This window comes from Pithys albifrons, chromosome 11, assembly GCF_047495875.1.
Source record: "Pithys albifrons albifrons isolate INPA30051 chromosome 11, PitAlb_v1, whole genome shotgun sequence".
Classification (NCBI taxonomy): Eukaryota; Metazoa; Chordata; class Aves; order Passeriformes; family Thamnophilidae; genus Pithys; species Pithys albifrons.
The window spans coordinates 23,046,013-23,063,499 of record NC_092468.1 but is presented as its reverse complement, the minus strand read 5'-3'; the positions used below and the strand labels follow the sequence as shown (position 1 = coordinate 23,063,499).

The 17,487-nt window shown below is 41.7% G+C and overlaps 1 protein-coding gene across 7 annotated transcripts in view; it reads right to left on the bottom strand.

Moving 5' to 3' along the window:
• Window positions 1–472: 472 nt before the first annotated feature.
• The window catches only part of MECOM (MDS1 and EVI1 complex locus), a 333,501-nt gene continuing 316,486 nt past the window's right edge, over window positions 473–17,487 (bottom strand). For all 7 annotated transcript variants that reach the window (XM_071566409.1, XM_071566413.1, XM_071566416.1 and 4 more), the window contains 7 exons: window positions 11,307–11,473; window positions 9,909–9,986; window positions 7,977–8,146; window positions 6,755–6,899; window positions 3,836–4,072; window positions 3,090–3,276; window positions 473–2,142 (listed from right to left, as the gene is read on the bottom strand). In XM_071566409.1, coding sequence (XP_071422510.1) covers window positions 2,008–2,142; window positions 3,090–3,276; window positions 3,836–4,072; window positions 6,755–6,899; window positions 7,977–8,146; window positions 9,909–9,986; window positions 11,307–11,473 — 1,119 coding nt within the window. In that variant the 3' untranslated portion in view covers window positions 473–2,007. The remainder of the gene's footprint in view (window positions 2,143–3,089; window positions 3,277–3,835; window positions 4,073–6,754; window positions 6,900–7,976; window positions 8,147–9,908; window positions 9,987–11,306; window positions 11,474–17,487) is intronic.

Below are 17,487 nucleotides of genomic sequence, written 5' to 3'. Positions count from 1 at the left end.
ATTTTAGACTCTGAAGGCTCATTTCATGCAGTTGGATGCTCATTTAGCTACTCACCTGTGGATTTTGATCATTTTGGTGAGTCACATTTCACTCTGCACCAGCCAAGGCACTGCTTCCCAACACTGACCCCATGAGCAGCAACCTCAGCCCAAGCTCAAGGCTCCACAACTGCCTTTGGAAGTGACATTGCACCAAATCCCTCCCATAAAATGACCCAAATATTCCATCTTTCCAAGGTAATGTTTTGAAACTTAAAAGACTGATCTCAACCCCTCCAACAGCCTGTTAAGAGGCTCTGGCTTAGGTCCTACATTGCATGGCCAAGTCCAACACACCTCACAGTGCCCCATCCTTTGGTTACCCTCATCCTCATGATCCCACAGACCCATCTTTGCTCCCCAGAATGCAGAAAACAATGTGCCATTACGGCCCTGACCCAGACAAAACCAAGACAATAAGGAAATAGATCCCTTCAGTTTTGTAGTCCTTTATTATTTTTTTTAAGTTGATCCTCCCATAGTAATGTACTGAAATGCGTAACAGTTACATTGTACAAAGCATTTAAAGAAAGTACCTCAACTTGCCGATTATTTCAAAATGAGATTATAAACAAAAGGAAAAATAAATCTGGTCCCTCACTAAAGGCCAAAAAAACCCCCAAAAAATAACTGAATACCTTCCGTTATTTATTTATTTTTTTAAAACATAAATTTGGAACACTTCATCTTACAAATAGGATTAACATGAACATAACATCACACAAGCTCGCAGACAACCAGCATAAAATATTGGGTACAGTTTTTTTAATCAGAAGAATCATGCTTTCATGAAGAAATTATAACTGTTTATACAATCGAATCAATTTACTGTATTACAAAAAAAACCAACAAAACTAAGTCGCATCTATTAGTTATTTAGTTCATTAAAAGGCAAAAAAAATAAAATAAAAGAGGAATGTAAGAAAATTTCCAACACTGTTTTGCACTCCCATATACACAGATCAGTTCACCTCACTTTTTTTGGAAGTACATGGGTGCCTTACACGGTAACGCAGTGGGGGACTGGAGCAGTGCTGTTTGTTACAGGAACAGTGCTATTGTAATCAACAAACAATCGTTTGCCAACAAATAAATACATGGTACACACAACACAAAGAAGAAACTAAGAGGGTCAGGGGGAAAGGAAACAATACAACAAAATAGTGACATGATTGTCGAAAATTAAAATCTCCTTACAATGATTCGAACTAGTGGTGCTGTCGATGAATGCGGTGCTTTCACGGAATTATCTGGATGATTTAGCTTCTTGGAGTAGTGAACATTCATAGTTTACAATATACACAAGCCTCTTATGTATTGTTTCTCAGAGTTCTTTCTTTTTCTTTTTTTTTTCTCCTTGTTTTTCCTTTTTTTTTTTAACAATGCAGTTGAGAAGGCAAAAGAATTACGGAGAGAACAAAATATTCCCTGTTACTTCTTTCTACATTTACGATGGATAATGTGCATTTGATAGAACTATTTTCTTTCTTTGAAGGGCTAAAATGCATAAAGCTTTAATGAAGAGATTTGTACATAAAAGCAACTGTTCCCAATCCTGTGTCAAACTATCTTATACAAAAAGAAAATCAATTCAGTTCCTACTTTAAAGGAGTGCCCATGTGTGTATCAATGCAGTCCTAACCCTTCAGCCCCTGCCCCTCAAAGCCGGGGGAACTGGAAGACACTTTTTCCCGGCCCCGTTTACATAATCCACAGAAACTTTTTTTAAGTTTTAAGTCGCATTGATCCTCCAGAAGTCAGCAGCTGCCTTTGCTGTGCAAAACAAAATATTGAGAATAAATAGTTTCTTTCTTTTTAAAATTATTCAGTTTAAGGTCACCGGACTTTAAATGAGTGACCCTGCAGATTTATAAGGCATTCTGCTCAGCAGTCTTTTAAATAGTCATACATGAAAGAGCCATGCTACTGGTTTGGACTTGGTCCCATTCTCGGTAAGACTTCGCACTGTCATACGTGACTGATGGACTGAATGGCGCTGGATTCTGCAGCGGCTCTCGCCATACTGTGCCACATATTGGGAGAACTGTGGGATGCAGAATGAAGGGAGTCCTTGTCGGAGAGAGAGAGCATCATGGCATACGCCTGGATGGGGACAGAAGAAGGACAAAGCGGTCATGGTCCCGTGGCGCCGATCTGAGCTTGGACCCGAGCCACCCCCACCCGGGCAGGGCAGTGTTCAGGCTGCAGCCACTGCTCTCAGCTTATTTAAAAAAAAATCAAAATGCATTAGGTAAAACCACTGTCAGCCCTTTCACTGACACTTTCAACTCGCTAATAGTAATAATAATTTCTTCTTTCATCTGGTTTCACAAAGCTCTGAGAAACCTTTGATAGTAGACAAAGTCCCAAAGTCTCCTTTGCCTTCAGATTCCTGGCACAGGAGGTTCTTTTCAAGAGCCTGAGGAATCACATTATCCCTTGGCTGGTCCTGTATACGACAGTCTCCTTTGCTGACCTTTCCTACATGCATATTCTGCAGCTTTTAAAACAGGAATCTTTTAGAGGGACTGAAAAGACCCAGTTTAATAAATGTTTAAAAACAATTCAAGAACTAGCACTAGGATATCCTTTTAGTTATTGCTGTTTGTAAAACACACTGAGAACCTAAAGGTGGTAACATTCGACAGAGTACAAAAAAACATCAAAAAGTCAAGCCAGCCAGAAGGGAGAGTCACATCCCTGTGAGGCTGCAGCTGAACTCCATGGCATCAGCTTGACCAGACTGGCTGTCTGAGAGCAGAGCAGGACTAGCTCTTACCATGGCATTTCAGTGGGTGGCAGGCAGGATGAAAAACAGCAAAAAAAGTGAAAAGGAAGTATGGAAATCCTCAATTCTCAGGGACCAGATCAGCCTGCCATGTCTCTGGGGTGCAGTGGGAGCACAGAGGCAGTTGGGGCAGGCTGGGGTTTGTGGACATGGAGTGCAGCCCTGTCTGATTAAGCTGGAACAACCCTGCCTGCCACATAGTAACAGCTTAATCCTGGGAGTATTTGGTGACAATAACATTTTAAATGAGTTAAGCTTTTACCTGGGATTTGGATTTCCTGTACAATGGTTGCTTGAGGTCCTCTGGCAGCTGGGAAGCATTGAAAGCTGCCAATTCAGCTTCACTATACTGATTTTCTTCCATTTTCCTCATTTTGAGGCTATCTGTGAAGTGCCTTATGTGGTCCAAAGCTGAAAGTCCAGTCTTACTATACTCCTCTTCTTTATACCTACAAAAACATCACAGAGGTTTTAATGTCAGTTAAATGATCCTCTCTGTGTTTCCTTCTCAAATTTACACGTCTGAGCACTTCCCCCCTTTTTCACATTCATAAACCACCTTGGCTCATGGAACAGTGATCCTGAAATGAAAGGAATTCCCTTTTCTATTCTGAAGAAAAGGTGGGCAGTGGGAGTGGAGGAGGGACAGTTGGTCTCTCTCCTGGTGTCTCTGCAGTCTTTCACAAGACCATTACAGGAGATCCAGGACAGTTCATGGAGCAGATAACGTCTCTGCCACGAAACTGTCTCACCCTGTTTCCTGTCTCACCCAGAACATGACAATAGCTCCCCAAGCACAGTAAATTTTCCTAACAAGGGCTGCAGATTGCATGAAGAGGCTGAAAACAGGGCTGGTACTGACCCAAAAAGAGACGCACGTTGCTATTGTAACTGGGAAGTTGGCTACCTCAGACCAGTTCCCGCAGCACAGTTTGGTGCTGGCACCCTTGTATGGTTTATTGTTTTCATTCCGTGCATGGGGCACACCAATACTCGGAAGGAACCAACCTGCCAGGGGAAGCTTTGCAGTTCATGTCCAAAGTACTCGTTTCCTCGTAATCCTCCTCCGGAGTCCCCTCGTGCATGTCACTCGTGACAGGCTCTTTGACTGCCTTCCCTGCCATTTCACTCTCTTCATCTTCTTCATCCATCAGTACTTCATCTTCTGCCTCTTCATCATCCAACAAATCCGAGTTCTGGCTGGCTACCATGGCTTTTTCATCCTTAAAGTGGCTGCCATTCATTCTGAAAATACCAAAACAAACCCAAGCTATAAACACAAATCAGATATGAAACCTCCTCATCAGCAGACTCTTGGAGGCACATCTGAAAAGGATCTGTCCCAGCAGAATAAAGTGATTTCTGTATTTTATATCTTGCTTAGCTTCAGACATTCAGGCAGCATTGCAGTAAATTCCACTCAAAAATCAGTGGGACGTTACAGCACTATCAGCATGAGATCTTCCTGTTATCCTGCTAAAACTACTGTTCAAACAGAGGTATGTTCAGATACCCATTCCAAATTTTCTCACGCATTATTTCATCTCATGTTTCCAATCATACATGTAGTCTGGGCAAAACAACTCACTGCCTTTTAACAGAAGCTGTAGGGGCCAAGAAATGCTGAAAATCAGATCCAGCATCTTTTAAAAATGACATCCAACACCACGTTCAGAGTTTTACAGTCAAAATTACATGCACAATTAATTTTGCACACTACCACCCATTTGGAAGCCATACTGCTTCACTGAACGTATGGATTTCATACATGGGAACCTATGGGATTTCACCCGCAGAGCGGTCTGCAATATTGCCTCCACACTGAGCTGGATTATGAACTGATTCGAAGGGTAAGAAGTAATGAAAAGAAAGGTCATATAGCATTTTAAGTGCATTTATTCTGACTAAATGAGTAATTACAGCAATACACACATGGAAAACCATTTGGCCTACGCGCTGTTATTACATTGTCCTTTGCTTTCAGACAAAGACTTCTCTAACTACTTCCTATGGGATTTTTATCAAGGACATAATACCCACACTGAAGTAGGGGCTCCTTTGGTAATGGTCTCAACCCTGTACGACTCAGAGCATCCAGAGCTGCGTTGAATCCATCATGAAAGCTACAGAAATTTGGCACTGCCACATCAGCGAATGCCCATCCAGAGTACATGGAGTAAATGGGCTTCCCATGGTGGAGCCCCTCAAATTCATGCTGCCAGTGTATCTGCTCTGCCACAGTATGCAGCACAGAGGCCTTGATTCATCTATTGTTCTCACTGTGTAAAAGGTCCTTAACTCTTCCAGGAATACAGTTATAAAAATGGAAACGTTATTGTCCACACGCAGTTGGCTTTAGACTCCACGTGCTTCAAACTGGAGCAAGATAAGATGAGCCCTACCAGCTTAGTTTGACTTGCTGCTGTAACAGACGGACTTTCTGAGGAGTGTACACAAGCAAAGCTGGTTTCTTACACAACAACAGCATCATTTTCCTAAACATAATACAGTTGCATCTATTTTTCAAATTCCAGCTGATTGTCATGGGTTTAGTATTGCATTAAAAAAAAGTGCTCTAGGGAATGGTCTGTCTTTACAGCGGTATCAAAAAATCTGAGGTTGTGCAGAGCAGGGAGAGCTGAGGCAGCCACCCCCCTCTAAGTTCATCAGAGCAATATTTCTTTATCATCTTTTATTTAAATAGGCAGAAGTAAGAAATTGCTGAACACAGTTTGGGCTGCCAACTTGCTTGTTATGCTCAATTGAGGCTGCTAGAAATGAAAGGGAGATGGACTACAACCAAAGTAACAAAAGCCATGTGATTAAGAAAACAGATTCTCTAATTATGCTTTCAAATGCAGCAATTTGCCAGGGATAAAATATCCGTCAAGAGCAGTCTGAAGTGCCAAATTTAGAAAGGAAACACTGCACAACCCAGCAACCTTTCCACTTTGCTGACTTCCTGTCAGAGGACATGTTGAGACCAGATGTGCAAGTTAAAAATCCCAAACTCGCATTGCCAATCAAGATGGAATGAAATTTGAATATGCATGTAATCACTTAATCCAATACTTTTGTGGAAATTGTGTTATGGCCACCATTTTTATCCCTTCACAAAGGCATCTGGAAATTGAGAAGACAGTCAAGTTTGTCACCAACAGTAAGAAATTTTTTGATGTTGATAATGAAATGCCAATGCAAAAGGGCAAATAATGCATAATGCAACACCAAGCCCCAAAGAAGTATGTGGGGCTCATGTGCGTATCCATCCCACAGCCTTTTCTGCTTAGCTGTACTTTTATTAGCTGAAAATATTTAGAAGTGGTCTCTCTTCTGTTAGTTCAGAAGAATTCAAACACCCATATACTTAATAAATCTTAGTTGAAAAAATTCTCTCACATGCTGGAGCACTGTGGACTACCAAAGCCTACCCACAGCCTCACAGGCTTTTGGCTACTCAGCATCTTTCTTGGGATTGAGTTACTTACGGGAAAGGACTTTCACTTATGATCTTTCATTTGATCCAAGAATTTAGCTTAGTCTACTTTATTAATTATACATCTATATTGCACTTAAATCCTAAGGCTCCACACATTTAGCCACAGGATGTAGAATTCACCTGTTCTGCCACAAATGTAAAGTGAAGGAATTTTTAAACAGATTTTAAATGAATGAGAACTCCTGATACAAGAAGAAATGTGTTCACAGAACCTCCTTTCCAGCATCTGCCACCTGGAGTATCTTCATGCACGATGGGGAGAGAGTCAACACATTTCTTCTCATAAGACACCAATGTGGCCACTGAAGCAACAAGATTCTAAAGTAACTCTGGCTCCAGACATCATCAAAAGTGAAAAATGAGGCTTAGTCTGCAAACCTGGAAAAGGAGCAGTGGCACTTTTTGAATGTGGATTAGACACAACTCACCTCTCCTCTGAGTTTCGGGGGGACTGATTGTTGTGGTTGCTGTTTCCAATAAAATTCCTAATTTCTGTGAAGTAAGAGTCTTCCTTGTCATCAAGGATAGCCCCTGTGCTTTCCAGTTCTGAGTGAGGTGAAGATGTTGCAGTACCTTAAAGCAAAACATAGGACTTCTGTTGCTGCTCCTTTATATTTTCTATATTTAACCATTTAAATCAAAATGAAACTATGGTTAAAATGGGTGAAAGTCCGAAAAAGCTGGTCACAGTCACTTTTGGCCATAAAGCCAGCAATTAGAAGGGAAGTATATTATCCACAGGCAGAAGTGGTTTCCAGACAAAATGACTGGGTGCATCCTGGGTGTCATTTCCATCATTTATAATCACTTTTGCCAAGTATCTATTTCAACATCTCCCTCCTGTTCCTTGTGATTCCAGAACTGTCAGTCAATAACTGTCTTTCTTAGAGCAATGGCTGAACTGAGCAAATGGAACTATATTTAAGCTACTAACTATGCAGATTTGTTTATAGTATGGAGCAGTCACTGACATGATCACCCAGGTTCATTAGCAGTGAGAGAGCAGACGTCTTTCTCTGAGCATCAGGGAAGGAACAGCTCTGCATTCCCTGCATGCACCTGGTTATTTCCAGTGAGGTGAAATGCAGACTGCAGGGACTGCAGAGAGGGTTTTCACTAAACCCTGCAGATGCCCAAACCAGAGCAATGACATCCCCTCCCTGCCGCTGCCTTTGCTGCTGCTGTGCGGTGACCGATTTGCTCTGGGCCTTGAGAGGCACCATTACCTCCATAATAGCCAGCACTTTTCAGCTCCTGACAGTGGGAATATTTTAGAAGGTGCCAAGAAAATCTTTTAGAGTGCCCCCTGAGACACTAAATCTAGGCCTTCTATTGAGAGAGCCAAGTGATTGAGGCGATGGGATTAAACCAATTTTCCCAGTCTGTTCTCAAAACACTATGGGTTGGCTTAATTAAAACCAAAAGAAAAGACATCATCCAGTGGTCTTAAGTTATACAAGGGGAGAGTTTATGCTGGGATTTTCAAAGCACTTTAAATGTCAGCAGAGCTTAGGCACTTACATATTTTCCAACCCCCCACTCGTCGGAGCCACGTGTGCCTGGGGACACCCGGCAGCACCAACAGGGAACTGCAGCCCCTGGACAGGGCACACAGGGCAGGCAGGCTGGGGAGGGCAAAGTCATACATACCAGACATGTTCCCATTCTCGTGCTTCTTTAGATGTCTGTCAAGATTGGTTTGCTGACCAAAACACCTGTCACACAAGTGACACTTGAATGGCTTCTCTTTATTGTGGATGTTACGCACATGTCTCTGCAGGTTAGAGGATATGCTAAAGGATCTGTCACAGTATTTGCATCTAAAAAAAAAAACCAAACCAAAACAAGTGGGTAGAAAAGGGTTTGTTAGTAGCTGGAAATGTAAGATTTGTCCTAAAGACATGAAGCATCTCCTGGACTCAGTCTCAGTACCCAGCTGCAGGTCCCTGGTCCCTACTGAGGCATGATCCTCCCTGAAATAAATTTTGGCTAAATATCTGGAGAGCTGTGCTCTTGGAATGGACACTTCATTTCTGTGGTTGGTTTTTCAGCTTTAATTCACATTAGACTTCATATTTTAAATACTGCCTTTAGGAATAAGCATAATATTTCAGAGTTAATGGTATCAAATTAGCTATGGTAATTGAGTCTCATGTTTTTAAAACTGTTGCATGCAAAGTTGGGAAGTTTGAAAACAGTAGAGCAGTAACTCTATTGTTTCATGTGCTGCCAATACAATACAATTAAACACTTCTGGAAAAAACTTGAAACAGATCTCTTCTAATGCTCAAATAAGGTAAAAAAGGCTATTTCTTTTCCTATTCTAAATTATGCTCTGTGATTAAATCTTTTCTTGAGGAATTAGCTTGCTCGATTGCTAATCCCAGAGGAAATTTGGTTATCTTGCAAAAACCAGCAATAAACAATCCCAACCTTTAATATCGTGCCAATGTGAGTAGTTTAGTCTATCACTCTGGTACCAGAGGCATCAATTTTCATACTCTGTAGTGATTTGGAGTCCCTAAAGCCTTTACTGTATTGCTCTTTAAGCCATTACTAAGTCATACTATAACTATTCCAAATTCTCTGGCTGGCAACCAGCCAACAGTCTTCACCACTTTACTTTTTCCATCTTTTACTTCTCCCGTGCCTCTCTCACACTTGTCAATGATGTCAATTTTTTTTTAGTGCTGAAATCGTCCATTATGCTACTAATTGCTTGTGGCTTTTATGCAGTGGATGGGTTTAACATGCATCAATAAAATTAGATGTGAATCTCATTTCCCAAAGAGACTAGAGGCAAAAAACATATTGTTTCCTCACAAACAATGAGCTTGCTCTGCTCTTTACAGCTCATAAAATGCAGAAATCTGTGCATTTGTTTTACTGGAGCATGAACTGGCTTCTTTCCAGTTTAAATTAGTCTTTCATTTTCAATAAGGTGAAGCTTCTACACACATTTCTGCATGTGACTATCCTGGACTCAGTATCAAATACATATTCTTATCAACAGGAGAGTACCCCCACATGGGGTTTTGGTTAAGCAGACCTCAGAAAGGATCCAGATTAGGCAGGAAGCAAATAAATACAGCAATGCCTTTGCAACCAGGACCTTTCAGAAATCAGATGATTGACAAATCACCCAACTTTAGGCTGCAAATAACACCACAGAACTCTAAGAAAAAAAAACATTTTTGCAAGGGAAAATATGCCCATGAGCCCTATGGGACATCACTTCAATCACGGTGGTTCAGCAGTGCCAGCCACCGTGCCAGCAAAGGCAGGACTTGTGGATAGTGCTGGGGTGATGCCTCAGCCAAAAGAATTTCAATAACTAGGACCAAAAATTGCCCCCCTTCATGCATCTCCAACACTTGAATATCAGCATCACATGCACAAAACTCTGAGACCAGAATGCAAGTGGGTCATCAATGCTAAGGAGCAAGAGATGGAGTTGGCCCAGAAAAGATGCTGAACACCCATTCCTTGGCTTTATTCATAGAACCATGGAATACTCTGGGTTGGAAGGGACCTTAGAGGTCATGTGACCACAGCACAGACAGGGGTGAGTGGTTGTGGTACCTATAGGGCTGCTCTCCAGTGTGAGTCCTCAGGTGACGTGTTAGGTTTGCAGATCTCGGGAAAATCTTGCCACAGTATCTGTGATAAGAAAAGGTTTGATAAGACACCATAACCCTCAAGGGCTTTGTCCCAATTTGAGCTGCATTGGATGCACAGCCCAAATGGAATCATTACTATACAGTACTATTGGTACTGCTTTGGTGTGACAGCATCTCAATAAAAACATTCAGCAAATGTAAGGGATTGACACTCACAGGACAATGGGACTGGAAATGCTGATACCAACCAGCTTTGCTAGTGCATAAGGAAGAGATAAACAAAACACACCAGTTTTAAAGATCCCCCCAAGTTTCTAAGCTCACCAGGTGATTATCAGCCTCATTCAGATTAGGAATCAAGAGAATCTGTTATTAAAGCCTTGGATTTCTGCCTCTGTGTAAGCAAATTTCAAACCTTTCAAGCAATTCTACGTGTCAGCAAACGTGACACCGTTCTGTGCATTGAACAGGATCAGAGCAGACAGGACTCAAAGACCTAATCCATCAAGGTATGTTTCTATAACAACATGTCTTGAAAGAAGGTGACATGTTTTCAAAAGATCAGATAAACCGATACGCCAGTGTCAAACGCCTGCACATTCTGGGGATGATATAGAGACCTAAATAATGCAATTTAAAAACCATTCTCCAAACTCAATAATATGCCACAGGAAAAATGATGGCAAAAAAAAATTATCCAGAGTTTTCCCCCTTCGTACAAGTAAAATATTAATATTCAGGTTATAATTGGCCCATTCTGTTAAGGACATTTTTGCATGGGAGAGAGCACACACAGCACACTCCTGGTGAGTGAGGGTAGTGGTTGCTCCACGTGATGACTTTGAAGATTGCATCCCCTCACTTCTACCATCCCATTTATTTTTTCACAACGTGATGCATAAGCCTTCAAAATACCCACACAGCTAATTCCACTCTCCTTGACAAAGCTCCCATTCATTTTGGGTGCACGTTCAATGACTATCTTCATTGTGGGGATTTTTTTTAAGTCTCTACACACAAGTCCTAATAAGTCATGTGTTTTATCACCAATCCCTTCGGATATTAAAACCAGAAGCCTGAGAGAAAACATGTCTGTAGTTTATGATCAAAAAAATCAATAATGAAAGCACACTTTTATATATGAAAGTGACGAGAAAATTTGGAAAAAAGGAATTGTTTATATAATAGTTTCCACCTCATTTATCAAACCAGTATGATACAGGGAAAACTGTTTGTTTCATAACACAAATAATTTAATAAATGAAACCAGCAAAGGTAAACAGACTTTCCCTGTTTTGTTGGGCACAGAGAGCCTTGAGAGACTGTGGTCCCCTGAGCAGGGGGAGGGATTTGGGGATACCTGCAGGTGTAGCGCTCCTTGCCCTTGCGCAGCAGCGTCTCGGGGAGGGCGCTCGGCGGCGCGCGGAAGTTGAACATGGATGGCACCGACTGGATCAGCTCGTTGGCCTCGGGCTTCAGAGCACTGAAGCTCTCCAGCTTCTCGGCCATGTTCTCTATAGCTGACATCTGCAAGAAAACAGAACACAGAACCTGTCAGGGGAAACACCACCTTGGCTTTCTGCTCTCACCAGGAAACCAAAATACAAAGAGCAAACACTGACAAGTGGAAAAAACTAGGGAAAAATTAGACAGTGGAGAGTTGCAGTCTCAAAAATTATGGGGCATGTTACATGAGGTTGTGGCCAAGATGTTGCTCCACTTGGAATAAGGCCCACCACTGCTACAGTGGGTGCTGTCCTGGTCATTATAAAGGAGAGCTGCTTCCACACAAAATATCTAACTCAGCCAGTTCATTTCTTCCTTTTTTTAAGCCCTAACTTCTATAAAATTCCCAGTTTTTGCAGTCATGCTCTGTGGGTGTGTGCCTGTGAGTCCACATATCCCATCTACAGAAGTCATTGGCCATTTTCACCAAATCAACAGAAACAGCAACTGAATTCCTATGTTTGTTTGCTTTTCAGGACTTGCAGAGGACAAATATTGTAGAGGAAACCTTATGAACAGTAGCAAAACCATGGGCTGCAACAAGCCAGATCCAGAGAGGCTCCATCAATGTCCCAGCCACATCCAATCATTCAGTCCAGTTTTTTTGCTCATCACAGTCAAAGACCATGAGATAAACCCATAAAAATGAAGCTTTGGTGCTCTGTATTTACATTATGTGTTAGATGTCTATCCTATTTTTCCACAACCTCTTAATATTCCTGCTCTACTTTTAGCTGCTTGTAAACCCCACAAGCTTTGGGATGTCTCCACTCTTGATTAGCTGTATGTAATTTGCAGGGAGTGGGGATTAAATAATTTCTGGAGAATGGTTTCCTTTAAGATGTCTGGAACTTTCCATGAAAAACTCCTTCAAAACCTCAGAAATTGCCACTTGAAGAGTTCAAGAATGTTGCTGAGCCTACTGACAGGTGAGAGTAACCATCCACCCCTTCCTAACACCACAAACAACCATAAAGAAAGAAAGCCAAGATCTCACCTACAGAGCACAAAACCCACAGCATGAGCCCTGTGCTATATCTTGCTTGTAAAGAAAAAGGAAATCATATGAAGGACAAGATCCTGAATGCATCTCAGCTGGAACACCTCTACAAACTGTTCTTCAAAATCCATAAAAGACTGCTCGGATTGTTGGAAAATTGAAATTTTAATTGGAAGAATTGCACATTTGTTGGGGTTTGTTTAATTTTATTTTACTTGGCAGAATTACACGTTTATCTCCTGGAGTGACTATTTCCAGGCTGGTTAGCACTGCCTTTGGGCTGGGTTGTTTTTTCCCTTTAGCCTGTAGCCTGCCCTCTCATTTCATGCTCAGAGTCCTAATGCTGAGTACAAATTGCAACGTACAGGGTACCACTGCCAATTTGCCAAATGTCTTTCATCAAACACAGGGAAAAAAATAAAAAATCTCAGAGGGAAGTCAAGATACATTTACTTGTCAGGCAACAAATGTGAAAGCATTGCGAGGCAGTAGGGGCTGTAAGCTCTGGGGTTTGATTCATAATCACTCAGCTGCTAAAACATTCTCCACAGATGCAAGTGGACAGCACATTTGTCAATATGAAGGATTTTGACATGTACTGATCACAGGCATGAGATATGTAATGATGATGCTGCTGGGAGAGGAGGTAATTCTATCTCGGCACCGAGATGTCATTATCAACCCATACAACTCAACATTACCCTGTATTTCTTTTTATATGACTTCTCTTTTCCTTTAGTCAGAATTGATTCTTAAAGCTTTTACAACAGTCACTCCACTGCTTTTAATTCCTTCTAATTGTTCCCCTCAAAAATTAACTCATCAATTTTACAATTGCTGAAAATAAATGGTTTGAATGAAAAATGCCCTTTGGCCTTCAGGCTGATTAGCAGTGACAAGACAGTGCATGGGTTATGATAGCACATATTTATGGTGAAGAATAATAAGGGTATTGAGAAGTATAACAAATGTTTTATTTATGTATATTTAATATTCAAGTCCATTTCATTATCTAGTGGGTTTAAATCACTTTTGGATCACCATTTTTCATGCACATGTTCCGCCCCAGTAATATATTAAAGCAACTATTTTCTCCTTTGCATTTAAAATGGCTTAGTCATGCTGATTTTTTTTTTTTTGTAGTTCATGTTTCCAGGATTTTGCAGAGGAGAAACTGAGACTGATTCTTCTTTAATGTACAGTGATGCAGATCAGTGCTACCTCCGACACCACCTCCAGGATTACACCAGCCCCAAAATAGGTATGAAATCAGCACCTAATCTTAAATCCTTCATCCAGAGGAAACATGAGCACTTCCAATTATTTTAAAGAATTACTCGCTTTCTAAAAATACATTTCTCACCATAGGAATGACTATTGTGTCTGTTGTTTTGGTCTGTGTTTTTTTTAAAGCCTGATCTGTGCAGTTACCTGCTATGATTTATGTTTTTGGAGAACTGGACCAGCACCAATGGGAAGAGCTTGGCCGCACGGCTTTGCTGACACGAGGCACTGTCACTGCACTGCTGTCAGATAATTAGAGCTGGTATTATGTGCTGCAAGTAGGGCTCACAAGAACCAAAATTGAGGCAGTGAAGTCCTGGAGGGTGTTGGTGCTCAGAGCCCTCAGGATGTAAATCCATATCACGAGCTGAGCACTCAAGCTGTGGGGGCATTTTCCAGCCCATAAAATCCTGACAGCGCAGACCCAGAACATGCTCCCCATCACTGCATGTGCAGGCAGATGGTCCCTGCTCATCAGTGTAGTAGCAAGAACCAACTGAATAATATGAAATCTATGGGTTGTTGCACTGAGGACCAACTCAGGCACCAAAACCAAGCAGAAATTCTAAACCTGTGACTCACTTTTGGAAGGCAGTATCCTCACCCCAAGCAGTGGCCCCAGGGGACGTGCAGGAGAGTAAGCAAGGGACAGACCTCCTCCCCAGTGTCTCCTGTCACACACCAGCACCAAGAGGTGCAAGAGCATTAATTGGAGGCTGCATCTCAGCTGTGGTGTTAAATGGCCATCAGCTGTTGCTGATCCCATTTACTTGGCTAAACCCTTTTTGAACCCATTTCTGTTTTTGTCAGGGAGAGTTCACCAATTTAATTAGGTGCATATGAAAAGATACAGGCTTTTGTACCTTCAAAGCCTTTTGCCTGATAATTCAGCTGTGTGCACCTCTTTCCTTTTTTTCTGCATTGTTAACAATAATGAATAACCATTCCTCATTCAGGTTCTGCTCACCATTCAAGGGCTCACGGAGCTGGGGCACAGCTCCCTCAGGCACCTTTTTCCAAGCTGAAAAAATAAAAATCTGCTTAGACTCTTTTTGTGTGGAAGCTGTTCCCCGTCTCTGATCATCGCTGTTGCACTTTTCTGTGTCTTTTCTAACTCTATCCTTTTTGAGAGGGACTTTGGCTGTATTTAGGACCTGAAGGCATTGAAACATAATGATGTTTTCAATTTCTTTCTGCTAAGCACTCAGAAGATATTTTCATAAAACTATCAACTTCAAGATCTTTTTCCTGAATGACATGAGTTAAGAGTCACACTTTCCCCTCAGTATTACTGGGTATTTACTGACACTGAGTTTTATTGCTGTTTTAATCCTGGTGACTCAGCTTTCTCTCAATCATCTGCAAAATCCTCATAGACAGTTTTGAATTTGGCTCTTCTCAACAAAGAGTCACAAACTGCTCTTTTCCTGGTCACCCTTCTTCCTATGGCATTACAGACATATATCACAGTTCAGAGCCCAAAGACACCCCAAGGAGGACTCACTGATAATTTTCAAAGATCATAAAAATCATTATTTTATTCTTACCCTTTTTCACCACCTCCTTTTTTTAATGACTAAATATTAACCCAAGAGATGACTTTCCTTCTTCTGCAATGGAACTTCCTCTTTGAACTGAAACACAACCAAAGTAGCCTTTCCTCCTTCAAAACACCATTACTGAGGATGGCAAAGCAAGATGTGCCTCCACAGGAGCTGTGCTGGCCATGGAGATGCTACTGGTCATCAATCCACCAAATCCCTGCGGCAAGTTGTCAGTGAGAGCATCTGCCCTGGGAGGCTGGGTGGGTGTTCATGATCACCTCATCTCTCCAGGGATGGTCCCTTGGGACCACCAGGGAGGTAGATGTGTGGCTCAAGCCACCAGGCAGAGCTTTCAGGGGGGTCTGCACTCCAGCCAAGTGCCCAAGGGCTATGGTGATCCCTGAACAGGCATGGGGAGGAAGGCACTGGTTGACCCCAAGGATAGGATTATTGTAATTGCCATGTCCATGGAGAAAGCTCTCTGAGGAGGTAGGGGAGTGAGAAGATCCTGTTACATATTTTACATACAGCTATTGCCTTATGGACAAGTCATGTCTGCTCCTAATCTGAGATCAGTGAATGTCAGTATTTTATATAGAACAGTAACTTTTGATTTACATATATAAGAGTTGTTGATTCTATCTGTGTCCAGATGTCTGGAAAAGGAAGCAGCTTTCCGCCACCTCCCTCCTGCTCCCTGAGAGGCCATTAACCTCCGACTGACGCAAACTAATGTGCAGTCACAATTCCCCAGCTCCGACTCAAAAATGCAGACATTACCATAATCGGCTAAAACAAGTATTTATAAACATTTCAACGGGCAAGATACCATCATCAGGGGCCTGGAGCATTTGTCTTGAAATTTATTAACCAACCAAAGAAAAAGTGGCATAAATTAAGCAGAGGTTTGCTGTTGCTGCTTTTTAAGAATAACCTGATGATATGAAATAATCTCGCAGACAATGTCATGAATTACATGACCTCATGTTTTACAAACACGACTCCTTCATTGCTACTATCACAAAAACAACTGATTTTATGGCTGCAACTCATGGGAAAAAAACCTGTTCAAGTGTTTGCTTTCTATTTTTACTACTGTTATTTGGAGAAATCTTCAAAATCCAACTACTAAAGCTCAGGATTTCTCCCTTCCCAGCTCAAGTTAAAATGCTGCCTCTGAAAACTACAACTTGTGAATTTGTTGTCTTGTAACTGTGTGCATTTGGACATCCAGTCCTGGAACTTGGCTGAGCTACATTCACGTTCAAGAGACCCATCACACGTGGCTGAACTTTATGAAGCAGTAGCGAGAAACTCCTGCTGATCTGCAATATGGTTCCAGAAAAACTTTATTTGTATGAATGCAGTTGGTGGAGATTTAGCTGAGCTAACAGAATGGATCATGTCCTAAAAATAAGTGCAGTAAAATAAAGCTTTGTTAATGCACTCACTAAATTCCTTTTCATTTATTTGTAAAATTGTTTTACATTATTCTCCATAAAGCTATTGCAGATAATGTCTGCCTAAAATTACAGAACCTCTTTATAGCAACTCTCTCCTGACAGGACCAGAAGGGGATAAAAGAGTCCACAGATCAAATAAATCTGATTCATTCAGGGGAGGGTGTTGCCCATTGATTTGTACTATGGGGTTCCTGCCAAACAATGAAAAACAATCTCAAATAATCTTGAAATATATGTCACATGCAACTGGGAATTGAGATAGAAAGGCTTGTGTGACATATTCAAAATTCTCAAGATGGAGATTCATCCATGAATCAGCATCCTGCTCAGTCACTTTATGTTTTAAATACCTATTTCTGCTGGAGCTGCTCAAAGCATGAACATGGCCAGGGGACGCACACTCACAAAAGAAGCAGGATCATGGAAATTTGAGGACCAAGTCAAGGTCAAGGAAAACAGACAGGAGGAACAGACTGCACTGGGTTTTTCAACTTCCCAAATATCCCCCAAATGAGCCACTTTCCTGAGAGCAGAGAATTCAGGGTGCCTGGGGCAAATCACATATTCTACCACAGCCCCTTCAGGTCCTACACTCAATTCCCTCTACAGCAAAGACAGTGTTTGGAAAACAGCTCTTGTGCTCTCCAAGTCTGGCATCTAACACTGCCTCTGCCTGCTGAGCTCATTCAGCACCCATGGGTGCTTGCAGGAGTCCTTCAGTGCCTCAGTTCCTTCCAGCTCAGG